Below are 24,174 nucleotides of genomic sequence, written 5' to 3' on the forward strand. Positions count from 1 at the left end.
TGGACATTTTCCCCCAACGTTCACACTGTACATGTACTGTCTGGAGAGCTTCAGGCACGTAGTAGATGCTCATGATAATTACAGCACACATTCATGGAGTACTTAATCCCATGCACCGTACGTAACATTTACATATATTAATGAACTCATCTGACCCTCACACCACCCTGTCTATGGGCAGGCATCTCTTCTTCCTCATTGTACACATGAGGAATCTGAGATACAGAGAGGCTAAATAATTTGTCCAAGGTCATACAGCTTGGGTTGTATCTAATAAATATTCATTGAATGACTGGATGAGTGAATGATTTCCTGGTATGCATCATATTTTCTTGCCATAGGGCTGTCCCTCATCCTGCACAGTGGTATGTCGCAGTATTAAAATTATATGAGTCAGGCCCAGATAGGAGTCTTAGAGCCTTCAGTGAGTCCCCGAGGCCCACAGGGCAATGTCCTCACCCCTGGGACTGGTGATTGATCCTCTCCTTCCAACCTACTTTCTCTTTCTCCCCAGTATTACACCCTATACTTTTTTTTTTTTTATGAATTTTTATTTATTTTTTTGTTACAGATATTTTACCTTTTTACCCCATTGGCAACCCCCACCCCACCCCACATCCGCCCCGTCCCCGGCTTAGTTGTCCATGTCCATTGGTCATGCATACATGCATATAAGTTGTGGTTTATCTCTTCCCACCCCCCCACCGTCCCCCATCCCCTCTTCTGAGGGATGTCAGTCTGTGCCCTACTTCCATGTTTCTGGGTCTACTGTATTCCTCAGGCTGTTATGTTCATTATATTCCGTATATAAGTGAGATCATGTGGTATTTGTCTTTTTCTGTTTGGCTTCTTTCACTTAGGATAATACTTTCCAGGTCCCTCCATGTCGTCTCAAAGGATAAGAGATCTTTCTTTCTTACCGCTGCATAGTACTCCATTGTGTATATGTACCACAGTTTTTTTATCCATTCGTCTACTGGTGGACACTTGGGCTGTTTCCAGATCTTAGCGATTGTAAATAGTGCTGCTATGAACATGGGGATACATATATTCTTCCTGATTGGTGTTTCAGGCTTCTTAGGGTATATTCCCAGCAGTGGGATCACTGGGCCAAATGGAAGTTCAATTTTTAATTTTTTGAGGTAGCACCATATTGTTTTCCATAGCGGCTGCACCAGTCTGCATTCACACCAGCAGTGTATTAGAGTCCCCTTTTCTCCACACCCTCGCCAACACTTGTTGTTTGATGATTTGTTGATGGCGGCCATTCTGACAGGTGTGAGGTGATACCTCATTGTTGTTTTAATTTGCATCTCTCTGATGATTAGTGATGTTGAGCATTTCTTCATATGTCTTTTGGCCATTTGTATGTCTTGTTTGGAGAGGTGTCTATTCAGCTCCTCTGCCCATTTTTTAATTGGGTTCTTTGTCTTCCTTTTGTTGAGTTGTATGAGCACTCTCTATATATTGGATATTAACCCCTTATCTGATACATCATTGGCAATGATGTTCTCCCATACAGTGGGTTGCCTTTTCATTTTGATGATTGTTTCTTTTGCTGTGCAGAAGCTTTTTAGTTTGATGTAGTCCCATGTGTTCATTTTCTCCTTTATTTCTGTTGCCTAAGGTGATGTATCAGTGAAAATTCTGCTCTGTATCATGTCCGAAATTTTGTTGCCTACATTTTCTTCTAGAATTTTTATGGATTCACGGGTCACGTTTAAGTCTTTTATCCATTTTGAGTTTATTTTTTACACCCTATACTTCAATGCCCTGACCACTCATGGGTTCCTAGATTCTTCTCAGTCTCCCTGTTTTTGCTCAAGCTTTTTCTTCTGTGGGAACATCCTTCCAATCCTGAGGTTCCATTATTTTAAAAGGAGATACCAGAAAGTTAGGCCAGTTCTTTAAACCATGGCCATCCCTTGTTTGTAAATACTGAACTAGATTGCAGCCTTTTGATGATGGTGGCGAGGAGGTGGCTGTAGAAGAGTGTTCTCATCCCCATCTCTGTGGTGGGGATACCAAGTCCCAGGAAGGAGAAGGGACTTGATAAAAGCATAACTTCTGCCTTGACAGGTATGGTTCAGTTGGTTGAAGCATTGTCCTGTACACCAAAAGTTTGCGGGTTTAAATCCTGGTCAGGGCACATACCCAGGTTTTGGATTTGATCCCCAGTTGGGGCACATGCCTGAGACAACCAATCGATGTTTCTCTTTCACATCCATCTCTCTCTCTCTTCCTCTCTCTTGAGTCAATGAAAAACATATCCTCGGGTGAGGATTAAAAAAAACAAAACACTTTAAAAATATATATATATTTTTAGTTTATTGATTTTAGAGAAAGAGGAAGGAAGAGGGAGAGACAAAAACATTGATGAGAGAGAACATCAACTGGCTGCCTCCTGCACGCCCCCCACTGGGGATTTGGCTCACAACCTGGGCATGTGCCCTGACCAGGAATCGAACCGGCAACCTCCTGGTACATGGGTCGATGCTCAATGACTGAGCCACACCAGCCGGGCAACAAAACACTTTTGATCAGACTTAGTGGGGCCAGAATCCAGGCCACTGGCCTCCTAGCCCAGAGTCCTTTCCACAGTGGGTGGCTACTCCGTTAGACATTACACAGAGAACAGGGCCCGATCGCCCAAAAGAGCCCCTCCATCCTGAGCTGACAGTACTTGAAATCCCACCACTGAAGATGATTTCCTTTGGAGGAAAAGGGTGTTGGAGCCTTCTGGGTCTTCAGGGAGCCCCCGCTGATGATGAAAACCCTGCAACGAGCCCTGCGTTCAGTTCATGTCAGCCAGTTCCCAGGAGGATGAACTGGCTGACAGGCGGCCAAGGCTGAGATGCCGTGGGAAGGAGATCCTGACGGAGGGCTGGAGGAATGTGGGAAGCACCAAGGCAGGCAGAAGAGTGGGAGCAGGGGTGTCAGCCATGGAAAGGGTGGAGCAGCTGTGACAGCCTTGGGCTGGGGACTCAGGAAGCTTGGCTTCACCACCAACTCGCTGAGTAGTGCCGGGCAAGTCTCTTTCCCACTGGGAGCTCTGATCTGGGTCAGTGCTATGGAACAGACTTGTTTCTGGGTTTATCTTAAGGCTCTCGGTGTCAGGAAGTTGGCCCCCCCCCCCCCAGTGGTGGTTGCCATGACAACTATCTCTGTGGAGCTAGTGACCAAGGTGATTGTTGCCATGACTACAATTACAAGGTACAAGAGCCAAATGATTGGCTATCAGTTCTGCACTGAGACAGGTTCCTCCTCGTCACCTCCTTCCATCATCCACTAAAGTTCAGTGTTTCTGGGGCCAGATAAGTTGACACCCAAGGGAAGTGTCAGGGGTCAAGGATCTGTGTTCTAATGTCTTTTCTTATACTGACAGGCATCGTGACTTTGGACAAGTCTCTGCTTTTCTCTAGGCCTTAGTTTCTTCATCTGGAAAATGAAGAGGTTACACAAGGCTCTTTCACCTCTAAATTTCTACCAATTTGCCTTTAAACAAAAGGCAAAGTTTTAAGCCAAAGGGTTGTTTCCAAGAGTAATAGGAAAATATTTACAACCGCTATGACTTGTCACTCACAGATCTATCCACAGGGTCTAGACTACCCTGCTATGGCAGGTGTTAACCTTTTAGTTAAGTGAGGAGGTCTAGGTGGTCCCAGAGGGAAGGCCTACAGTGGCCATTAGGCTTGGAGGGTACTTGGGACAGGGATTATAGCAACTACTAAGAATGTATCTAAATATTTTGATGACTGGTATGGCCATACCATTGCTTACTGGCTGAACACCAGCCTTGTTTGTATGTATAGTGGTGGAATTACAGGCACTCTGAGTAGTGAAGGGAGCTTATCTGAGCACTGATATCATAGCGATCCAGCCACTGATGGCTCTCAATTCCAGCCCTGGTCAAGATCTCTGAGTGTAGGATCAATCCTTCTTCCTGGCCACTGCACCGCCCTGAGCCAGCTGTGCACAGTCCCCAGAGAGTCAGATTTGCCAGCGTCTTAGTTCCAGGATGGCTGATACCCAGACAAGTGGGCAGGGCACAGCAGGAGCTGCCAGAGCAGGAGAGCCCAAGGAAGAAGCAGGAAGCTTGGGGACGCCTATTCCTCCTCTCCCAGGAGACCAGGCCTTGGGCAGATGCCAGATCCTCAGCCTCCCAGATCGACTCCTCTCCCCCCATCTCCAGGCCCAGCTCCCTCCCCCCTTACCCCTTGCAGCAGGACTTTGCAAACAGCTTCTCCGGATGGATGCGGCTGCCGCCTCCTCCCTGCACACTTTCCATTCCCAGCCCTGAGCCTCAGCCAGGGTTCCTCAGGAAAATTGGCTGAAAGAGACATTTTCCATGCTCTTGACTCCTTTGCTGGGTGGCTGTCCCTGCCTCCACTCCTGCAGTCTCTTCTCCAGAGGGTCACCCAGACCCAGAGGGGAAAATATTTGGTCAATTGGTTGTTGCTCACTCATTATTTAATTTTACATGTAATTTTATCTCCCTGGGTCTCAGTTTCTTAATTGATGAAATGAGCTAGCTACCCTGGGAAATAGGCTGAGGAGTCAGACATTTTTTATTTAATCCTTAGCTTAGCTATGTGACTTTGGACATGATACTTGACATCTTAGAGATTCAGTTTTCCTCATTGGTAAGATGATGTTTTCTCTTGCTGTTGTGAGGATTAATGAAATAATTTGAGAAAAGGGCTTAACTCAGGGCTGTGCACATGGTAAGTGCTCAATGAAGACCTATTAAAAAAATTTGTTATTAGTGTCTACTGGGTGCCAGATGCTATGCTAGATGCTTCACATACCTGCTTTCTTCCCCCCCACCCCCTTTATTGATTTTTAGAGAGAAAGGAAGGGAGAGGGAGAAAGACATAGAAACATCGATGAGAGAGAACATCGATTGGCTGCCTCCAGCATGCCCCCAACTGGGGATTTGGCCCACAACCTGGGCCTGTGCTCTGACCGGGAATCGAACCGGCAACCTCTTGGTGCATGGGTCAACACTCAACCACTGAGCCACACCAGCTGGGCCGCACATTGCTTTCTAATCCATCTAACAGCTGTGCAAAATGTTTGTCATTCATTTTGTGAAGCTGAGGGTCCAAAGATTCAGCAAAACTAAGTAACTTGCCCTCGGTCACACAGCTGTCAAATGGCTGAACCAGTGGGATTCCAACTCAGGTTTGGCTGATTCCAGACTTCCGGTTCTAACTGAGGCTCTGGTAACTGGAAGAAAAACACAACCCTCTACTCCAGGCAGATAATGAAGAGTAGAATAGTTTAGGCTAAGAATTTAATCCAGCCCTTAGAAGCTGTAATTTCAAAGTTTCCCTGGGGTTTTGGGCAGCTAAGGGGCACAGTCATTGAGAGGAATATTGCTCAACTTTGTTAGAATAAGGGAAATGCAAAGTAAGCAATGAGATACTTTCTTTCCCAACACTCTCTCATCCTGTTCCCAAGAGAATATCAAATGAGAAAAGACTGGTCTTTTGGTGTCCTGAACCCAGTTCCTGTGTGTGTGTCCCCACACTAACAAGCAATTCTCAGACTATCTACCTGGAGATAGCATCAGCCTCCACAGGTAAAGGGCTCAGTCTCACAAGACTGCCCTCCAAGTCAGACTCCAACTGCAAGCTGCAGTTGTTACTTGTGCTTCTGACTGATCCTGAGCTACAACAGGAGGTTCCAATGACCCCCTCCAACTCAGGATGCAAGTCCAGGTTGTTACCTGACTTCTGGCCAACTGGCTATAAATCAGAAGTTCTCATGACCCTCTCTTTGGGTTCGATTAATATGCTAGAATGGCTCACAGAGCTCAGGAAAACCCTTTACTAACTAAATAGTTGATTTATTACAAAGGATATTAAAGAATACAAATCAACAGCCAGATGAAGAGATGCATAGGGTGAGGTCCCAAACAAAGGAGCTTCTGTTCTCGCCAAGCTTGGGGCCCTGTACACTGGCTCATGGAAGTGTTCTGATTCCCCTTTTTGGGTTTTTAGGGAGGCTTCATTACATTGGCATGATTGATTAACTCATTAGCTATTGGTGATTGATTCACCAATGCCTCTCTTCTGTCCCATTCCTCTATTCATGGTTGGTTCTCTATCAGCCAGACCCTATCCTTTGGTGCTTTCCAAAAATCACTTTCGCTAACATAAGTCCAGTTGTAGTGGAGAGGGGGCTTGTTATGAATAACAAGACAGCCATTTCACCTTTATGGCTCTGAAGTGACTAAGTAAATCAGGACAAGAGATCAGTATTATATCAAAAGATGCTCCCGTTGCTTTATCACTCAGGAAATTTCAAAGATTTTGGGAGCTGTGAGCCAGGAACTGTGTGGATGATGACCAAATATGTCTGAAAAATATATTTTGGTCATTTGAGTGATCAAATATGTATATATCTTATAAATAATAATTTGCAACTAGTAATATCTAATGTGGGTCATGGTGTGGAGAATTGGGCATTGTTGGTGTGCCTATAAACAAAAACAGTCCTTTTGGGGGGCAATTTGTCAGTGTCTGTCAAAATGTATAATGTACATGCCCTGTGACCTCGTAATTTTTTTTTTTTATCCTCACCCAAGGACTCTTTTGCATTTATCTTCAGATAGAGCAGGAAGGAGAGAGGGGAGAAGAGAGAGAGAAAAACATCGATGTAGGCACATTGACTGGTTGCCACCCACATGACCACAACTGGGGCCAGGGACGAACTGCAATCGAGGTATGTGCCCTTAGCGGGAGCCGAACTCGGGACTCTCTGGTCCGCAGGCCAATGCTTTAACTGCTGAGCCAGACCGGCCAGAGCAACCTCGTAATTTTAAATTTGGTAATTTCTCCTATATGTGCAAGAATATTCATTATTTCACTGTAAGAGCAAACCATTTATAGTAACCTAAATGTCCTTCAATGGGTGATATATGTATATCCATACTGAAGAATACTTTGCAGCAATGAAAAAGAACAAGGAAAAGAAAAAAAAATGAACAGACTGAAAAGAGAAATAGACACATCACAATTATAATTGGGGATTTCAACACTCCCTTCTCAGCAACTGATAAGACAAGTAGGCATAAAGTCATTTAGTATATGGAAAACTTGAACAACATTATCAATCACCTTGACTTAATTAACATTTTTAGAACACTGCAACCAACAATGGCAGAATGCATATTATTTTCAAGTGCCCATGGAACATGGATCATGATAGAGCATATATGTTGAACTATACAAAAAGTCTCAAATTTGCAATAGAATTAAATTAGAAATCAATAACAAAAGGACATATAGAACCCTCACCTCAAATATTTGGAAATTAGACAATATATGTCTGAGTAACCTATGGGAAGAAGAAATCACAGGGGAAATGAAAAAGTATTTTAAACTGAATTATAATAAAGACACAACACACCAAAATTTGTGGGATGCATCTAGGGCAGTGCTTAGAGGGAAATTTATAGCTTTATATAAATTATATAGCTTTTTTCCTAATATAGAGTTAAATGTGTATATTAAAAAAGAAGAAAAGTCTCAAAAGATCTAAAAAGAGAATAAAATAAATCTCAAAATAACAAGGTAAATTTGCATGTACTGGCCTGGATAGAAAGTCAGGATAAAGTAAGTGAAAAAAGCAGACATATTTTACTTGCTGTTCTATCTGTCCTTGAACATGGACTCAATGTCTGTTCTATCTGTCCTTGAACATGGACTCACTGATTTTGAGTTGGTACATGGCTATTTAGAATAAAGTAGACACCTTTGCAGTTGTGTGGATGTGACTAATAAGATGTAAGCAGCAGTAACGTGTACATCTTCTGAGAGGCGGTGTCTTTTTTAGGCTCCTTGACACTTCCTGCTGGCTGGACTGTGGACGTGATGGCTGTATCTTGAGCAGCATATTGGGTGGAAGACGGTGGACCCAAAAGACAGAAGGAGCCAGGGTTCTGCACTGGGGAATGCCATGCCAGCCTTGGACTGCCTGATTCAGGACTTCTTTTCCGTGAGAGAGAAATATGCTTCTATCTTGTTTTGATCACTGTTATTCTGAGTTTCATCCTTTGCAACTAAACTCAGTGCCAATGCATATAACTGTGATCCCATTTTTTTTTGGGGGGGGGTGCAAATAAACCCTTATATGTAAGATAGATGATTTTGACTTTGGTACAGAAATCCCCAATAACAATAAGTTCAGAGGTGGGGCAGCCTCAGGAATGGTTGAGTCTGAGGCTTGACTTCATCATCAGTGACTTAGGTACTACTCATCTTTTTACTTCGCTATCCTCTAACTAGATTCTGTCATAATTTCAAGAAGTTGGCTATAGTTTCAGGCATCACATTCATACATTTCAATGACTAGTAGAAGAAAAGTGACTGTTCCTTCCTGCTGCAGCTCTTTTTTGTTTGTGTCTCAATAGTTTTGTGAGAGCAAAGAAACTTTCTAGAACCCTTCAGCCAACTTCCCTCACGCCTCATTGATCATAGCTGGGTTGTAGGTCCATCTTTAAGCCAATCTCTGGCTTAGAGCAATCAGCTTTATTCTTGACCCATGAAAAAGAGAAAAACAGTAAAACAAGGAAAGAAAAATAGCCAAATGTCTGCTACAGTGTAAGTGGGCAAAAACATCTGGAAGGATACATCCGAGAGCATGTTAATGATGGGTAACTCCAGGGAGAGGAGTTGGATTGGGGAGAGAACGGGAATGGAAAGAGTTCTGTGACAAATACCAAAGTCACCTACCCACTTCTCTGTTGCTCACAAAAGCCATCTTGTTGCCTGGCTGGTGTGGTTCAGTGGTTGAGTGTCAACCCATGCACCAAGAGGTCGCTGGTTCGATTCCTAGTCAGGGCACATGCCTAGGTTGCGGGCTTGATCCCCAGTGGGGAGCATGCAGGAGGCAGCTGATCAATGTTTCTCTCTCATCAATGTTTCTTTCCCTCTCTCTAAAAGTCAATAAAAATTTAAGAAAAAAGCCATCTTGTTAGAGTAGTAGGGGATGAATCATAATTGGCCCCAGCCAGATGTGGCAATCTCATTCATTTTTGCCAGATAGTTGCTTTCTCAGTCTCTCTTGCAGCTAGAAATGGCCACGAGACTCATTCTGGCCAGTGAGATATGAAGGGAAACGGCTGGGAGAATAGTTTCCTCCTTGATAAAGAAAAAACTTCTTTCTGATCTTTCCCCTTCCATTCTTACTTGGGATACTGGTGTGAGGATGTGATGTTTGGAGTTGTTGCATCTATATTGCAACCATGAAGGAAAAGCCTAGAGAATTATACAGATGCACACTCAATATCCTGGCATTTTCAGGCTGATGAATCAACCTTAAAATGGCCTACTTCTGGACTCTTGTTAGAAAATATCCTTATAAGGAGTTCTATCCTGTGTAGCTGAGAGCAGCTTAACGAACAAATGCATCTTTACTTTTTACCATATATTTTCCATTGTTTTGACATAATCTTATAATTAAAATGATTATTTCTGTAATTCAAAGTGCAATTAAAAAAATACCACTGGGCATGGGCACCTTTGGTATCCCAATGGCCTGAAGGGCACTCTTGAAAGGGGACTGGAAGGAGTTGAACAAAGGGAACAAGCTGTTCTTTATAGTATGGTGAGGGGTGACCTTGCAGACTGGGGGGTGACTGAGAATGCTTTTCTCTATCACTATCTGTGTTTAGATCAGAGGTTACAAACTGTCAGCCTCTGGTCAGAATTTGGCAGGTGGACATATTTTGTTTCTCCTGTCCAGGGTTTTTAAAAATTGGAATTAGCAATAATGATTTAAGAATTGAGATGCTTGCCCTGGGCAGTTTGGCTCAGGGTTAGAATGTCGGCCTGCGGACCAGAGTCCTGGTTTTATTCGGCCAAGGGCACACACCTCAGTTATGGTTCGTCCCCAAGCCCCGGGTTGTGCGGGTGGCAACCAATCGATTTGTCTCTCTCACATCGATGTTTCTCTCTCTCTCTCTCTCTCTCTCTCTCTCTCTCTCTCTCACTCTCTCTCTCTCTCTCTCTCTCTCTCTCCCGCCTTCCACTCTGTCTGAAGATACATGTAAAAATATCCTTGGGTGAGGATTAAAAAAGAACCAAAATGCTTCATGTAAGTATCTGGCTTGCTGGCTTTTTTGGAGAAAGAAGAAATATCTGGCAACACTGGGTTCATATTCTAACAGCAGTAATAGGCAGCTTCATTCTGTTGCTCCCTGCTGGGTAGGACAGGTACTTACAATTTGCCACAGATCTTGATGCTTCCTAATATCCTTCACCCAGTCTACTTCGCTAATCTGTATTACCTGTCTGATACTGTGAGCATTTGAGTTAGTGTCCCCTGGTTTAGGTTTTAGAATGAACGCATATGTGCATTTGTGTGTAATATTCAACAATTACTTTCTGGACAACTGGCCATGTAAAAAGATCACTAATCTCATTCACACAGGTGGGCAAACCTTGAAGAGAACTGGATTTGGAGTGTCACATTCATTCTGGACTATTCTATAAGACTAGAACTAAGAGCACTCTTGACTATCCTGCTGGGGCACTTGGAGTCGTAATCTAGCCCCGACACCTCAGACTCCTGAAGATGTACTGCTGGGGGAGGGAGATCATTCGGATGCAAGACTTACATCTGCGGGTAGGGAGCAGGGTTTTCTGAGAGGCAGATGGAGATTTGCCCACCGGAATTTTGAAGAAGCTGGTGTTCTTGAGGAGAAGCATGGACTTGAGGAAGAGAAGTAAGGTCAGACTGGAGATAGCATCTCAGAGCTCCAGACATTCCACTAGAGGCTCTACCTTTAATGTAGGGCCCTCTCTATTTATTCAGTAGAACAAGATAGAGTGTATGTGTGGGGAGAGAGAGGAGACCCAGCCACGACGTTCTCCATCCTTCACTCTATCCTGCCATGGTAGGCAGAATAGCAGCTCTGCAAAATGTCCGTGTGCTATAATCCCTGGAACCCGTGAATGTGACATGCTCATGTCAAACAGGGATTGTGTTCAGAAATGGAATTAAGGTTACTAATACATTGCCTTTAAAATAGGGAGTTATCCTGAGTTATCAGGGTGGGCTCAATGTAATCACAAGGGAGGAAGGAGGAGGCAGGAGAGGGAGAACCAGAGAAATGGCAGCATGAGGAGGACTTGGCCTGATACTGTGAACTTTGAAGATGGACGAAGAGGTCATGAGCCAAGGAAAGTGGGTGGCCTCTGGAAGCTGGGAAAGGCAAGGAAATAGATTCTTCTCTAGAGCCTTCAGAAAGGAATGCAAGCCTGCTGACACCTTGATTTTAGTCCAGTGAGACCCATGTTGGATTTCAATTCTACAGAACTGTACAATGAGAAATTTGTGCTGCTTTAAGCCACTAAATTTATGATAATTTATTACAGCAGCCATAGGAAACAAATACACTGGGCCACCTGGAGGAGCCACATTTAGGTGACATTCCAGCTTACTGCCAGTATCAACCTCCAGGCATGTGATGACACCAGACCTGTGAGATAATTCCAGTCACTCCAGTCTCTGAGTTTCCCAGCTGAGGCCCCAGAGAGAAGCTGTACGCAGTTGGCCCTGCCCAAATTCCTGACTCACAAAATATATATAAGTATAATAAAAGGATTGTTTTTATGCCACTGAGCTTTGGGGTGGTTTGTCTGGCAGCACAGTAACTGGAACAGCCACCTCTTCCAGCCTTGAACTTGAACCAGATGGAACTGGGGAAAACTGCACACGCTGCTGAACCCAGAGCTCCCATTCCATCATTAGTATTATTTTTAACTGAACCCTGAACTGAACAGAAGGGAACACTGCTGAAATTGAAACTGAACTTGTATATTTTTTTAAGCTGTTGAACTAGAGTATTCAAATATTCTTGAGACAGAGACCATCACAGAGAGAATTCTACCTTAACCCCTTCACTCTGTGTATTTTCATTTGCCTGAGGTCACGTGCTCATGGCAGAGCTGAGAGATTCATAATCTTTATAAACAGCCAGCGTTGACCCTCTCTACCCTCCTTCCTTTCCCTTGTCAAAGTGTGCTGAATGAAGGAAGGATTAAGCTGCCCCATGAGATGTAAATTTCCCACCATCCAAGGACAGGGAGTCCCGGCCTGAACTGGATTCCTTGGGGGGTCCCCCAGTGGAAGCTTCATGTCTCTGGCTGAGAAATTGGAACTTTCCATCAAGGCCAGTGATCCTCCGTATTGGAGCAGCCCGGCTGGGGTGTGTCAGGATCCAGGTGGCCTTCATCTCATCTGGATCAGGCCGGCACAGTTTGTGGCACACCCCCACAGCAAGGGGGGGACTGAGGAAACTTGGGGCCCCTGGGAGACGTTCATCTTTCCAAAGCTTTATCATTTTTTCCATAACACTACCCTCCCTTCAAGGTGGAAAGTCCCAGCTGTCAGCTGAGGATACTCTCAATGTGCTTTTGTTTTCCACCCTGCCCCCAGTCCAGGCAGCAGGGTGCTGGGCAAAGGACACCTCCCTTTTTTACCAGGCTGCTCCAGACTTGCTGTACCGCCAGCGAAATAGAGACGAGCCCTAAACACCATGGGACTAGATTTCTCTGGTTCAAATCTTGGCTCTGCTATTTGCTAAGTGCAATCTTGGCAGGGTATTGATCCTCTCTATGGTATAGTCTCTCCATCTGAAAACTGGCACGGTGATAATACTGACCAGTTTTGAGGATAAGTATATGAAAAGTGCTTAGCATGGCACCTGATATATAGTAAGAGTGATGTAACTGTTTGCTGTTATTATTACATGACCTTGGGCAATTCTCCTTTCTCTGGGCCTCAGTGTCCTCAATTGCACAACGAAGACAGCAGTTTCTACCCGATCTGAGAGTGAATCCTGACTACCCTTTCCTGCTGTGTGGTCTTGGACACATTTTTTGGGTTCTTTTAGCCTCAATGTGCTCATCGGTTAAGTGTTACCTATTAAGTAGATGGTTGTGGTGACGAGATGAGAAAATGTGTAGCAAGCATTTAGCATGGGGCCGTGCACACAGAAAGAGCTAAAACAAAGTTAGCTTTTTTTTTTTGGTTTGTTTTTATGGGTGAGAAAGAACTTTCTAAACTGTCATTGGCTGTGGGTCCCTGGGAGGAATATTGTGGTTTTCTCACATGCTTTCCCAGCCATGCCTTATTCATAGACTCCTAGAATAAAGAGGTCAGGATTGGAAGGGCCATATTACAGACTGGCTAATTAACCCATTCAACAAATATTCACTGATTACCTATCACGAACCAGGCATTGTTGTAGGTGCTCAGGAGAGAGCAGTACTGAGGGCCCTGCCCTCAGAGAGCTTTCATTCCTATGGGACAGGCAGACAGTAAACTTGAGTGCATGAATACACGATACAAGTCCAGATTCAATCCCTTTATTTTACAGATCAGGAAACTGAAGCCCAAGAGGGGAAGACATTTTCCTCAAGTTCTCCAGCGTCATAGTAGGGCAAAGACTTCGAGCAAGTCTTCAGTCTCAGAATACCTAACCCTTAACAAACCCTGGTTTCCCCAAGGCCTTACTATATGCTACTAGCAGGAATCAACATTTATGGAATCTTCCTAGATGTAGGAACGGTTTTAAGTACTTTACACATTGTAAGTCACTAAATTCTCACATCAACCTTGAGGGAGGGAATTGTCATGAATCCTATTTTACAAATGGAGAAACTAAGGCACACAGAGGTAGAGGGGAGCAGAGTTTGAACACAGACCCTCTGGTTCAGGGCTCATGACTTCAACTCTGGTGCTGTCCTGCTGTTTGTCTGCATACTCTTCCCCCCAAACCTTGGTCTGCACTCCCCAACCCCCACCCAATCCTGGTCTCAATGATTTCTTTCACATTCTGAGGAGCCTCAGGTAAGCCCTCTTCCTCTCTGGCCCTCAGTTTCCCCATCTGTGAATTGAGTGGATTGGATTGTCTTCAGAGCCCTCCATGACCACCCTGATTTTTAGCTCCTTTTACATTTGTAATTATTTTATTCGCTTACTTGTTTTCCAGTCTGCTTCCCCCCAGACTGTCAGTTCCAAGGGCAGCGTCCTCCTCATTCTATTCACCACTATCTCCCCAGAGCCTGGCACTGTGCCCTGCACTTAGTAGGCCCTTGATAAATATTTGTGGATGAAGAAAGAAATGATAAAATAGTCCTAACTTTTCTCAGAAATAGCTCCTGTGCTCTCTCCCTGGCCCCTCTTCCTTTCTCAGCCTGTGGGGCCCCCCTCTCTCCCTCCCTTCTTCTCTCCCTCCTTCTCACCTCCCAGGGCCGACTCAGGCCCTCCATCCGGCCTGCATTTTTCCGGGTTTGATATCATTTTTTCCACTCTCCCGGCTGCTGCCGGCTGCCTCTGCCAACTTTCCACAACTATAGCCCCTCCCCCCCGACCACAGAGGAGGACAGCTTGGGGTGGGGGAAGACCCTCCTCCCCTGCCCTCCCCCAGGCTGGAGCTGGAACAGGGAAATAGTGCCATCAGTGCCTGGCTGGCAAGACGGTTGGGGTGAGGGGGATGATCACAGCTGGAGGCTATGGTTTGCCTGTGCTTTACTCTTCCTTGGCACCCTGTTCCTGGTGGCAAGGACAGGGCCCACATGGGGGGCTGAGGCATCTGGAAAGGCAGCTGTTTGGGGGCAGTGGTGTCAGGCATCAGGGACACCATGGTCTGAACTGTTTACATCTTGTTCTTCTCTCAAATTAGTGACACCCCTTCACCTTAGGCTGGAAACTCCTGACCTGACCCGAAGGCCCCATCCCCAGCAAGCCTGGATGCCTCACTACCTCCTACTTTCTGCACAGACATAGGAGGAGGCTGGGCCCTGGGGTCTAATCCTCACCCTCACTGGCTGGGTGACTCTGGGGTGTCCACATACCCTCTCTGGGCTTCAGTTCCTACATTCAGAAAAATGAATGAGTTGGATGAATTTATCTCCATCCTGGAGATAAATGAATCGATTTTCATTGAGTCTACTCCCCCTCTTTAAATTGTATGCAAAATAGTGTTTGAAAGTCCATTTCCCCAGGACTCTATAGCTTTTTGTCACATTTTCCAAGAGGACTGTGGATAAGTTGGGTGCAGACTAGTCTGACAAGTCTGGATGGGAATCCTGGCAACTTCCACTTGTAGCAGCCATAAGATCTTGAGCAGGAGCCTTCACTGTCCTGTGCCTCAGTTTTCTAGTTATTAAATAGGGGTTGTGAAATGAATAGTTGTGACAGCTTAGTACACAGTCAACTCCCACCAAACACCAGCTGTTTTATTGCCAGGATGAGCACTAAAATTCTTTCCAGATAATATTTTATGAATCTATCATCTAAAAAATGGGCTAATGAGAAAATAAGGGTTGTGTTCCACTGGGTGTCCCTCAAAGACTAGAGGCAGGGGCCGTACCCAGTGGTTGGGAGAAGGCCTGAACACACAATTGTTCCAATGATTTTATTGACTGACCCTGACACAGGTCAGCAGGTTAACCCAGTCTGTAGCCAGTGTAGATGGGAGAGTAGGAGGTGAAGACACCGGATGAACCCAAAGAAGTCTGGTCATTCAGACAGGACATCCTTCTGGTCTTTTTTTTTTTTTGAGGGGGTGGGGATAAGGGGAGGGGATGGTGTTTCTGAGGGTTGGCCAGAGCACAAGAATAAAGAAAAGTTTTACAAAAAAGATACAAACCGCGTATAAAAACCTATTTTGTGCCCAGCTTGGGCTTCCACCCCATAGTCTGTACATGGCTTCCCAGGGGTGGAGGGGTCCCTGAAGCTGTGGCTCCAGGAGATGCTCTGTAAGGACCACGACGCGCACTCCAGGTCACTGCGCCTTTGCCCCTCGGTGGTGTCGGTGGAGCACAGTGCACCCCAGTGTCCCACCACCCGTGGGAGGCGGGCGGCCTCAGAGCACGGCCAGGTTGTGGCAGGACTTGGAGCGGGCCTTGAGTGCCCGGCGCCGGGCGCTGCGGGCTGTCAGGCGTGCCAGGAATCGACGAGCTCGCTGGCCGAAGCTTGCCCGCCGTCGGGGCGCGGGGGATTCCCGGGCGGTGCTGTCGGGGCGGCGCAAGCGCAGCTGTCGCACCACACCCTCGAAGAGTTCGGCCACGTTGTGCTGCAGCGCGGCGGAAGTCTCGATAAACTTGCAGTCGAACACTACAGCGCAGGCGCGTCCCTCTGGGGGGCGGGGTCAGGAGGGCGGGTGGAGGAGGAGATAAAGGTAGGAAGGGGCGTGTTCAGTCTCAACAGGAAGCCATGTTTCCATTCCCCAAACAGTGTGCGGGGTGCCAGGGGACTCAGAATAAATCAGATCTGGCTTTGAGGACTTAGTTCACAGGCTAGTGACTGATCCTGGTGGCAGAATGAGGCTGAGAAGACAGGGCGGCTGGGATTAGGTAGGAAAAGGGCTTGAATGCCAGGTAAATGGTCCAATCTGTGCATCAGAATTATCTGGGGACAGATTCTGATTCAGTAGGTTTGGGGTGTGGTCTGGAAACCTTCATTTTAACAGAATCTCCTGGGATTATGTTGCAGAATTTGGGGATGTCTGCTCACAAAGCACATGGTCTTCCATCTCCAGGATGCTACTGGGCTGGGAGGCAGGAATCTGGGTTCTAGTCCTCAGTGGCTGGTGACCCTGTGGAATTGGTTCCACTTTCTGGTTCTCAGATACCAGAATTTTTAGATTGTTTCCTGTAAGTAGGGCCATTTTAAGATCTTTATGAGTCCCACTTGAAGTGTCAAACGTATTAAAATATTCCCCATCCCGCCCTGGCCAGTTTGGCTCAGTGGTTAGAGCGTCAGCCTGCGGTCCGGAGAGACCCGGGTTTGGTTCCCGCTAAGGGCACGTACTTCGGTTGCAGTTTGTCCCCGGCCCTGGTTGGTCATGCGGGTGGCAGCCGCTCGATGTGTCCCTTCACGTCGATGTTTCTCTCTCTCTCTCCCTTCCTCTCTCTCCCTCCCACTCTATCTGTACAAAAGATGGAAAAATATCCTCGGGTGAGGATAAAAAAAATAAAATAAAATAAAATAAAATAAAATAAAATAAAATAAAATATTCCCCATCCCACTTTAAATACAATTTATATATAATTTTAAATGTTTTGGTTTGCAGTTGCTGGATGAAACAATATCATGTTTTGTAGACAATTAAAGCTTTCTGAATTTTGAATTTATAATTTTCTCACTCTATTTTGCAGCCAATAATCGGCTTTTTCAGGTCTCAGATGTAAGCCCTTGGAAAGGCTGTAGGACTAGGCCTGTCAGGCCAGTGTCTCTGACTAAGGGCATGGGGGAACCAAAGGGGAATTTTGAAGCCAAGAAGTGACAAGGTCAGATCTGGTTCTGGGAAACGCTGGCAGCTGTTGAGGAGAACTGACTGAGTGGGGATGTGAAGTAGGGCAGGGGCTGGCCCAGGCTGAAGTGGAGATGGCAGGATGGGGCAGAAGCTATGGGAAAGGGGTGAAGAAAATGTGGAGTTAAGGGAGGTGGACCTGACAGGATTTGGGACTGGTTTGGGAGCGTGAGAGAGAAGACAGGAATGGTTCCTAGCTTTGAGGCATAGGCAAGTAGATGCAGAAGGGTCGGAGGGCAGGCAGTCACTGAGATGAAGAGCACTAGAGGAGAAACAGTGACAATGGGGCTGAAAAGAAATTGGAGAAGGAGGGTGGACCAGAGGGCTCACCTTCCACGGAGACTTCTCGGCAGCGTGCCAGATCTGCCTTGTTGCCCACCAGGATGATGGGCACATGGTCCGCCTGATGTGTGCGCCGCAGTTGAATTCGGAGCTCAGAGGCACTCTCGAAGCTGCCTCTGTCTGCGATGGAGTACACAATGACGTAGGCACTGCCCACCTTCAGGCATGACTCCTGGCTCCAGCTTTCATCCTGTAGGGGAGGAACCCCAGGCCCAGTCTGAGAAGATACCTAAGCCCTGGCTGAGAAAGGGGCTGGATGGTCTAATGGGTGGGATGGGCTAAAGTTTATACTTTGCACAGACTTGAGGGACAAATTCTACCACAATTCCCTCTTCTCCTCTCAAAGTAGTGACACCCTGATCCTCTCTGAGCCTGTTTCTCTGTTTGAAAAACTGGGCTAATGACACTACCTCACTACATTCTTTCATTCATTGGTTCCTTCTGTAGGCTGGGCACTGGAGACAAGACGAAAAATAAAATCGTTGGTTCCTCTTCCTGCCAAAGAGGGTTTGCTGTTCAGCTGTTCTGGCTTTGCCAGTTTAATGGGCTCAGTCATATTACACAGTTCTTTTGGTCTGCAGTCTTCTCAAAAGAGAAAAAAGGGAGAGAAGTGAGGACGGAGGCTGACTTCAAGGGAAGGCATTTTCAGGATGGTTTAAAGACAGAGATGAAGGAGCAACTGTGGGATGTAAGGAAAGAAGGTGGGAGTGGCATGGGCCATTTTAGAAATTGGAGGCCTTGCAAGTTGTTTGACCAGGGAAAGGAAAGAACTGGAGTGATTCTGATACTCCATTTCGGATGGTGATATGTTGTCAGGGACAGCACTAAGACTGGACCACCAGGGTAACAACTTTGTAAGTGTTTAATAAGACATGGTTCTTGCCTTCCAAAAGCTCATGGTCTGGAAGGGAGGCTGTGGAAATGGAGATTATAGTGCACTATGATAAGTACCCATATGCAAGTGGTTGGAGAAACCACGGGGTTGGGGGGCAGAAGACTTCAACCTGGCAGAATGTGGGAGGCTTCACAGTGGACCTGTGAGTGGGTTTTGAGAGGATGAGCAAGTGGAGCAGGAGAGAAGGGAGTGAGCCAGGGGTGGGAAATACTGAGTGTGGTGGAGGAACTATTTGTGAGGGGGAAAGAAGCCAGAAAAGTTATCTGATAACCAAATAAGATAAGTGATTAGGAAAGCATCAGATCCATGGTGAACATCATTGTCAAAGAGGGTGAATTTTCAATAGCCATATTGATCCTCAGGCCAGATAACTGTGGGTTGAGTCAGATGGTTGTAGGTGCTCATTCTGAGTTCTCAACTTTGACTATGGATAAGTTTCTCCCTCCCTCTGGGTCTGTTTCCTCATCTGTAGAATGAGATGGTGGGTCTTTATCATTCATTCATTCATTGCAAATATTTATGGAGGATTTGCTATATGGTTAGGATCACAAAAGCCAGTTGCTGCATGGATTGATGGGTAAGAATCTCTTGGGGATGTGATTAAAATGTAGATTCCAGAATTCCACTTATATAGGTTCTTCTTTATTAGGTCGGAGTGAGACCTGAGATTTTGATTTTTAAAACTCTCCAGGTGACCGTGATGGTCAGCTAAGCTAGGGCACTACTGAATGAGCCAAAGGTCCACCCAGTTCTGTCAGATTCTGCCTCTCTGACATCTAACCATTTAGCCCAAGGTTGGAAGGGACGGAAGCTTATTCCAACAAGGCTGCTACTACATGCACCCTGTTTGGGGACTGCCTTCACAGTCACCAGACAGGGAAATTGGTTCAGTTTCCTTATTTTACTTGTAGGAAAACCAAGGGCCAGAGAAGAGGAAACTTTCTTAAGGCTACACAGTCACCTGGGCACAGAATTCCAGTTTCTGCCTTCTAGTCCAGTACTCTTCCTCCTCCATCTCCCAAATGGGATTCCCAGGCTGATTGCTCTTTTTTGTTTTTATTCCTCACCTGAGGATACTTTTCTATTTATCATCAGATAGAGTGGGAGGGAGGGAGAGAGAAGGAGACAGAGAGAAACATCAATGTGATGGAGCTACATCAACTGGTTGCCTCCTGCACGACCCGACCAGAGCCAGGACTAACTGCATCCAAGGCACATGCCCTTGACTGAAATCGAACTTGCAACTCATTGGTCCATGGGCCAATACTCTAACCGCTAAGCCAAACTGGCCAGGACTGTGCTCCATTGATTTCTCAACTGCATCCAAAAAATAGCTCCTCCCTTACCAGCCTGTGAGCTTCATGGGGTCAGAAAACATGTCTGCCTTATTAACTGCTGGGTCTCCAGTTTGTTAAGGAACAAATGGGTGAAGGAGTGGAACCTCAGCTGGAGGTTCAGAAGGTGATGCTCCCAGGTGGGGATGAAGGGGCTATCCTAGTGTATAAAAGTAAAGGATCTGGGTTCTTACAGATCTGGGTTTGAATCTCATTTGCTGAAAACTTTGGACAATGGGGTAAAAAGGTAAAATATCTGTAACAAAAAAATAAATAAAAATTCATTAAAAAAAAATTAAGAAAGAAAACTTTGGACACATTACTTAACCTCTCTGAGCTTCGGTTTCCTCATCACAGAATAGGAATCAGAAGAACAATCACTGTATAGTTTTTGTCTTGACTGAATGTCATAGTATATGTCCAGTGCTTAACACAAGGGCTGACACTTAGGAAGAAGATGCTTCATAAATGTCATCTGCTGCTAAGAGAAGCATCATTATCATCATTATGTTCATTTGGACCTGGATTTTCTTTTATGCTTATTAAAAAGAATTCGCTTCAGCTCCTTCATCCCTAGCTTTTGGGTCTGTCACCGGAGTTATCAGCCGTTTTTGTCAATCACTCAACACTGCCCTCCTAAATCCTCCTGTGGCCAGGACCTCCCTTTGTTTTAGGGGAGGGACCTACTCCTTAGAGAGATGGAATCTCAGGTGTTTTTAAGATCCTTCTCTTTGCTTAGTTATATTTCTTCAAAGTTCTATAGTGATGATTTATTACTTGTACAGCAAGAAGAAAAGAAAACTCAAACAAGACAAGAAAAACATAATAGGGACATGTCCCTGCCTGGTGCTCTCTTCCTGCCCAGGAAGGGGCTAGGGAAGGACACCCTTTGGTTTCCTTTTCTACTAACTATCAAGTTACAATGAATAAGAATTGTCATTATTTACAATCCTTCACCCATGTTCAGCATTTTTTCATGCTCCAAACTGTGTTCAACTCTGAAATTGCATAAGAATTTAAAAAACAAAACCAAAAAACAGTTGGTAAGGAAGGCAGGAATGATCGACCTATTTATCAGGTGAGAAAACTGAAGCTCAGACCAGGTAAATCAACTGCACAAAGCCACACAGCTGGTAAGTAAAAGAAAGGGGGTTCAACCTCAGGGTTCAACACTGGAGTAAAATTCAGTGTTCCGTCCTCTGCACAACTAGGTGGGTGGAGTGGGAGGAGGGTGTAAATAAGATGGGAAGGCTTGCAGGGGAAGAAGCACATCCTGGGATGGCTGTGGACAGGGGACCAGTGGAGTGAGAAAAGGGGGTGAAGGTCATGAGGTTCTGTCTTGGTTGGAAAGGCTGCTTAGGAGCTATGGGTTTTGGAGCGATCTGTACTAGGCTCAGCGTCCGTGCCCCCAAACCCTGCTTGCTGTGCCATACCAATTTCTCAGCCTCCCAGGTGTCCATCACCAACAGCGTGGTGTCTTCTCCATCCACTGTGAGGGTCCTCTCGTACACATCTTCTGTAATGGAGGGAAGAGCTGGATGTCAGGGAGGAAGGGTCAGCTTAAGGAAGGTGTGGGCTTCCCTAGCCCCTCTTTATGGTTAGTGCATCGCCTCTACTTTTCCTTGAAGTGTTCACCCCATGTGTGTGATGTCTGTTTCTCCTGATAGGTAAAAGGTAAAAGCTCAGGTCTCCCCAGCTGCCAGCATAGTACGTGGCACACCATAGGTACTAAGAAAGCTTCTGTTTTTTCGGTTGATTGAATGAATGCAGAGTGGTGGAGTTAAAGTTGTGCAGGGACAGTCCTGCTCTGTCCCTGGCTTAGTGTACTTCACACAAGTCATGTTACCATCTCTGGGCCTCAGACTCCCCATACGTCACACTTACAGGTGCACATATGCACACCTCTCATATGGGTTCTCACTCTTAGAGAGGCCAAGCCTGGAGAAGGGGCCTGGCTAGAGTGTACCCACCTCTCTGCTTTAAACCAACTCCGCACTCCATTCACTCAATGTCCTCTCAGCCAGTCTTGCAAAAACCCATCATCATTTCCCCTGTCCTGTCTCTGTGCCCCATCATCCTAGGGCCCCACGAACTCTCAGCTCACTGCATCTCTTGGGAATAGAGGAACCCAGGACCCAGAACTTGGAATCTGAGAGTCTCCATTTTGGGCAGGATCTTAGTTTTGCTTCAGGTCGTGGTAGCCAGGGGCTGTTGTCTATGGAGCTGGGATGATTCGAGTCAGGGGGAAAGCTGAGCTGCGTGGAAGCCTACCATTTCTTTACACTTGAGACTGAATCCCATACCTCTCACCCATCAAAACTGGCAAAATTCCCACTATTCAAGGAATTTCTTTTCCACAGACTGTTGTGCAGGCTGTACCCTTAACAACTCTTGGGGGAGGGGGGCATATTCACTTCATAGTCTACGAGAATGATGCCTCTTTGAGTTGAGCAGTGCCTGAGTTGTACAACTGTTCTTGGCAGTCTTGTGCCCCTCATGATAGGGCTTTCACTCCTTTGGCCACATTCCAGCCCAGCCCACAGGGTCCCTACCTCCCAGCTGTTCATGAAGCTCCCGCTCTTGCTTCCCTGCAAAGAGGCTGGCCAGGCTGGTCTTCCCCACGCCAGGATCTCCAAGCAGTACCACGCGGTAGAGGGCCTCCCAGGAGCCTTCAGAGTCGCTGGATTCAGAGGACCAACTGTTGGGGGCAGGGGAAGGTTGCTGGGTGGGAGGGTTGAGGGAGGCTGACTGGCCCAGCCGTGGATGCTGGGGCTGTGTGGAAGTGGAAGGTGCTGTGCACAGGCCAGGCTGGTGGCCCCGGGAGGACAGGGGCAGTGGAGTGCTGGCTCGGCGACGCAGGGGGGTTTTTGCTTCTTGCTGGGAGTTTAGTGTCATCCTTGGGAGGGGGACTTTGCTCCTTCCTTCCTTCCTTCCTTTCTTCTTTCTGTGAGCAAGAAGGGGGAATGGGCGGTGAGCCAGGTGCTTTGAGCCCCTTCTTCTGTAGGGTCCTGATGAGTTGCTGAGATAGCTTGCTCCAGAGGCCTCTTGTTCAAATGGGGGGAGGAAGTGCCTCAGCTCCTTGGGGTGGGGACTTTCTGGCTTCAGGCCCAGGGTCTACCTGGTCAGGCTGGGAGGGTGAGTGCGTAAGCTATGAACACACACATGCATGCACACCCAGAGGCCCGTTCCGGTGCCTTCAGGATGACCCACTCCCCCCAGACACACAGACAGGCAGCAGCGATGTGGGATGTCCACACAAGTACGCACACACTTGTGTACACAGACCAGCCTCTCCCATTCAGAACATGAAACCCGGTTTTAAAAGGCATCTGAATTACCTCGTACTCCCCTTCCCCACGGTTGGGAGATTGGGGGTATGGTGGAAAGTTAAGGGCCCCTGGGGTGGGGGGTCACTTCCTCTGCCCCCTCAAGAGGGCTGATGAAGAAACAGGAAGGGGTGGGTTGGAATCTGTAAGGGCACGGGGTCTGGGGGTTCCCTTCGCGGTAACCCGAGCGCCCTGGTGCCATGGGAACAGCGTGTCCGGCCCGCCTCCTACGTGAAAAATTCAGCAGCGGCTGGCACTACCTCCTGTGGCTGTTGGGGGGCGGGGGCTTCGAGGCAGCCGGGCTAGGTTTGGTGACAGGACAGGGTCCTGGCAGGCGGCGGGGAGGCGACCTACGAGGCCCCGGGAGCGTGTGCCATTCCCGGAGTCAGAGTCCGAACTTGCCCAGCCCGGGGTCCTGGTTGTGAGTTCCCTGATCCGGGCGGATTTCTTGTCCGGGGCTACGCAACCCTCCGTGCCCCAGTTGGAAGGACCCTCACCCCTGGGATGCGAGCTCGAGGCCCCCCTCGCCCTGCCTGCGTCGCAGAATCCCCATGCATGCGCCAGGCGAACTCCGCTCCAACTTGACTAAGTTGGCGGCGGGCTGCGCGGGCCTTTACCTCGACGTGGGGAGGAGTCCAGGGTCCAGGGTCCCCGGCCCTGAGCCGCCGGGTGCTCCAGGCTGTACCACCGCCACCGCGCGCAGCCCCTCCGGCCGGTCCCGCCCCGCCGCCCCAGCGGAGGAGGAGCCGCGACCCCGCCCCGTCCAGCCCCGCCCCAGCAGGGCTGCCCCGGGGTCCCCGCCCCAAGGCCTTGGCTGCTAAATGACTTCACGCAGGGGTCAGCTGACCCGCCCCCTGATGTCCTTTGTCTAGGGTGGGAGTGGCAGTGTCGGGGTGGGGGGCAGAGAGAGGGAGGAAGGGGCTTTGAATTCCGCGGTCTGGA

General features: G+C 47.1%; 2 protein-coding genes across 7 annotated transcripts in view; one reads left to right on the top strand and one right to left on the bottom strand.

Annotated features, from left to right (window-relative positions):
- Positions 1-24,174, top strand: part of DEFB124 (defensin beta 124) — a 58,514-nt gene that overhangs the window by 27,043 nt on the left and 7,297 nt on the right. The window contains exon 3 of one of the 6 annotated variants that reach the window (XR_004957009.1): positions 7,843-8,000. The exons of the other annotated variants lie outside the window; for them this stretch is intronic. The gene's annotated coding sequence lies outside the window, so the exon portion shown is untranslated. Of the gene's footprint in view, positions 1-7,842; positions 8,001-24,174 lie in introns of those variants that run through there. 6 annotated transcript variants of the gene reach the window in all.
- On the bottom strand, positions 15,630-23,906 carry REM1 (RRAD and GEM like GTPase 1). The gene is made up of 5 exons (XM_036244036.1): positions 23,850-23,906; positions 22,459-22,850; positions 21,340-21,422; positions 17,666-17,867; positions 15,630-16,158 (listed from the first exon to the last, which is right to left on the bottom strand). The coding sequence occupies exons 2-5, from the start codon at positions 22,799-22,801 to the stop codon at positions 15,887-15,889; spliced, it is 900 nt and encodes a 299-aa protein (XP_036099929.1). The 5' UTR covers positions 22,802-22,850; positions 23,850-23,906; the 3' UTR covers positions 15,630-15,886.

This window comes from Molossus molossus, unplaced genomic scaffold (assembly GCF_014108415.1).
Source record: "Molossus molossus isolate mMolMol1 unplaced genomic scaffold, mMolMol1.p scaffold_m16_p_6, whole genome shotgun sequence".
Taxonomy (NCBI): domain Eukaryota; kingdom Metazoa; phylum Chordata; class Mammalia; order Chiroptera; family Molossidae; genus Molossus; species Molossus molossus.

Bases quoted from the DNA above. Each gene is read 5' to 3' on its own strand.
- REM1 (XM_036244036.1), bottom strand. From the start codon at position 22,801: ATGACACTAAACTCCCAGCAAGAAGCAAAAACCCCCCTGCGTCGCCGA. The intron at 17,868-21,339 runs GTATGGCACAGC...CCTCCCCTACAG, and splicing joins CCTGGGAGGCTGAGAAATTG to GATGAAAGCTGGAGCCAGGA. The intron at 16,159-17,665 runs GTGAGCCCTCTG...CCCGCCCCCCAG, and splicing joins CCGAGAAGTCTCCGTGGAAG to AGGGACGCGCCTGCGCTGTA.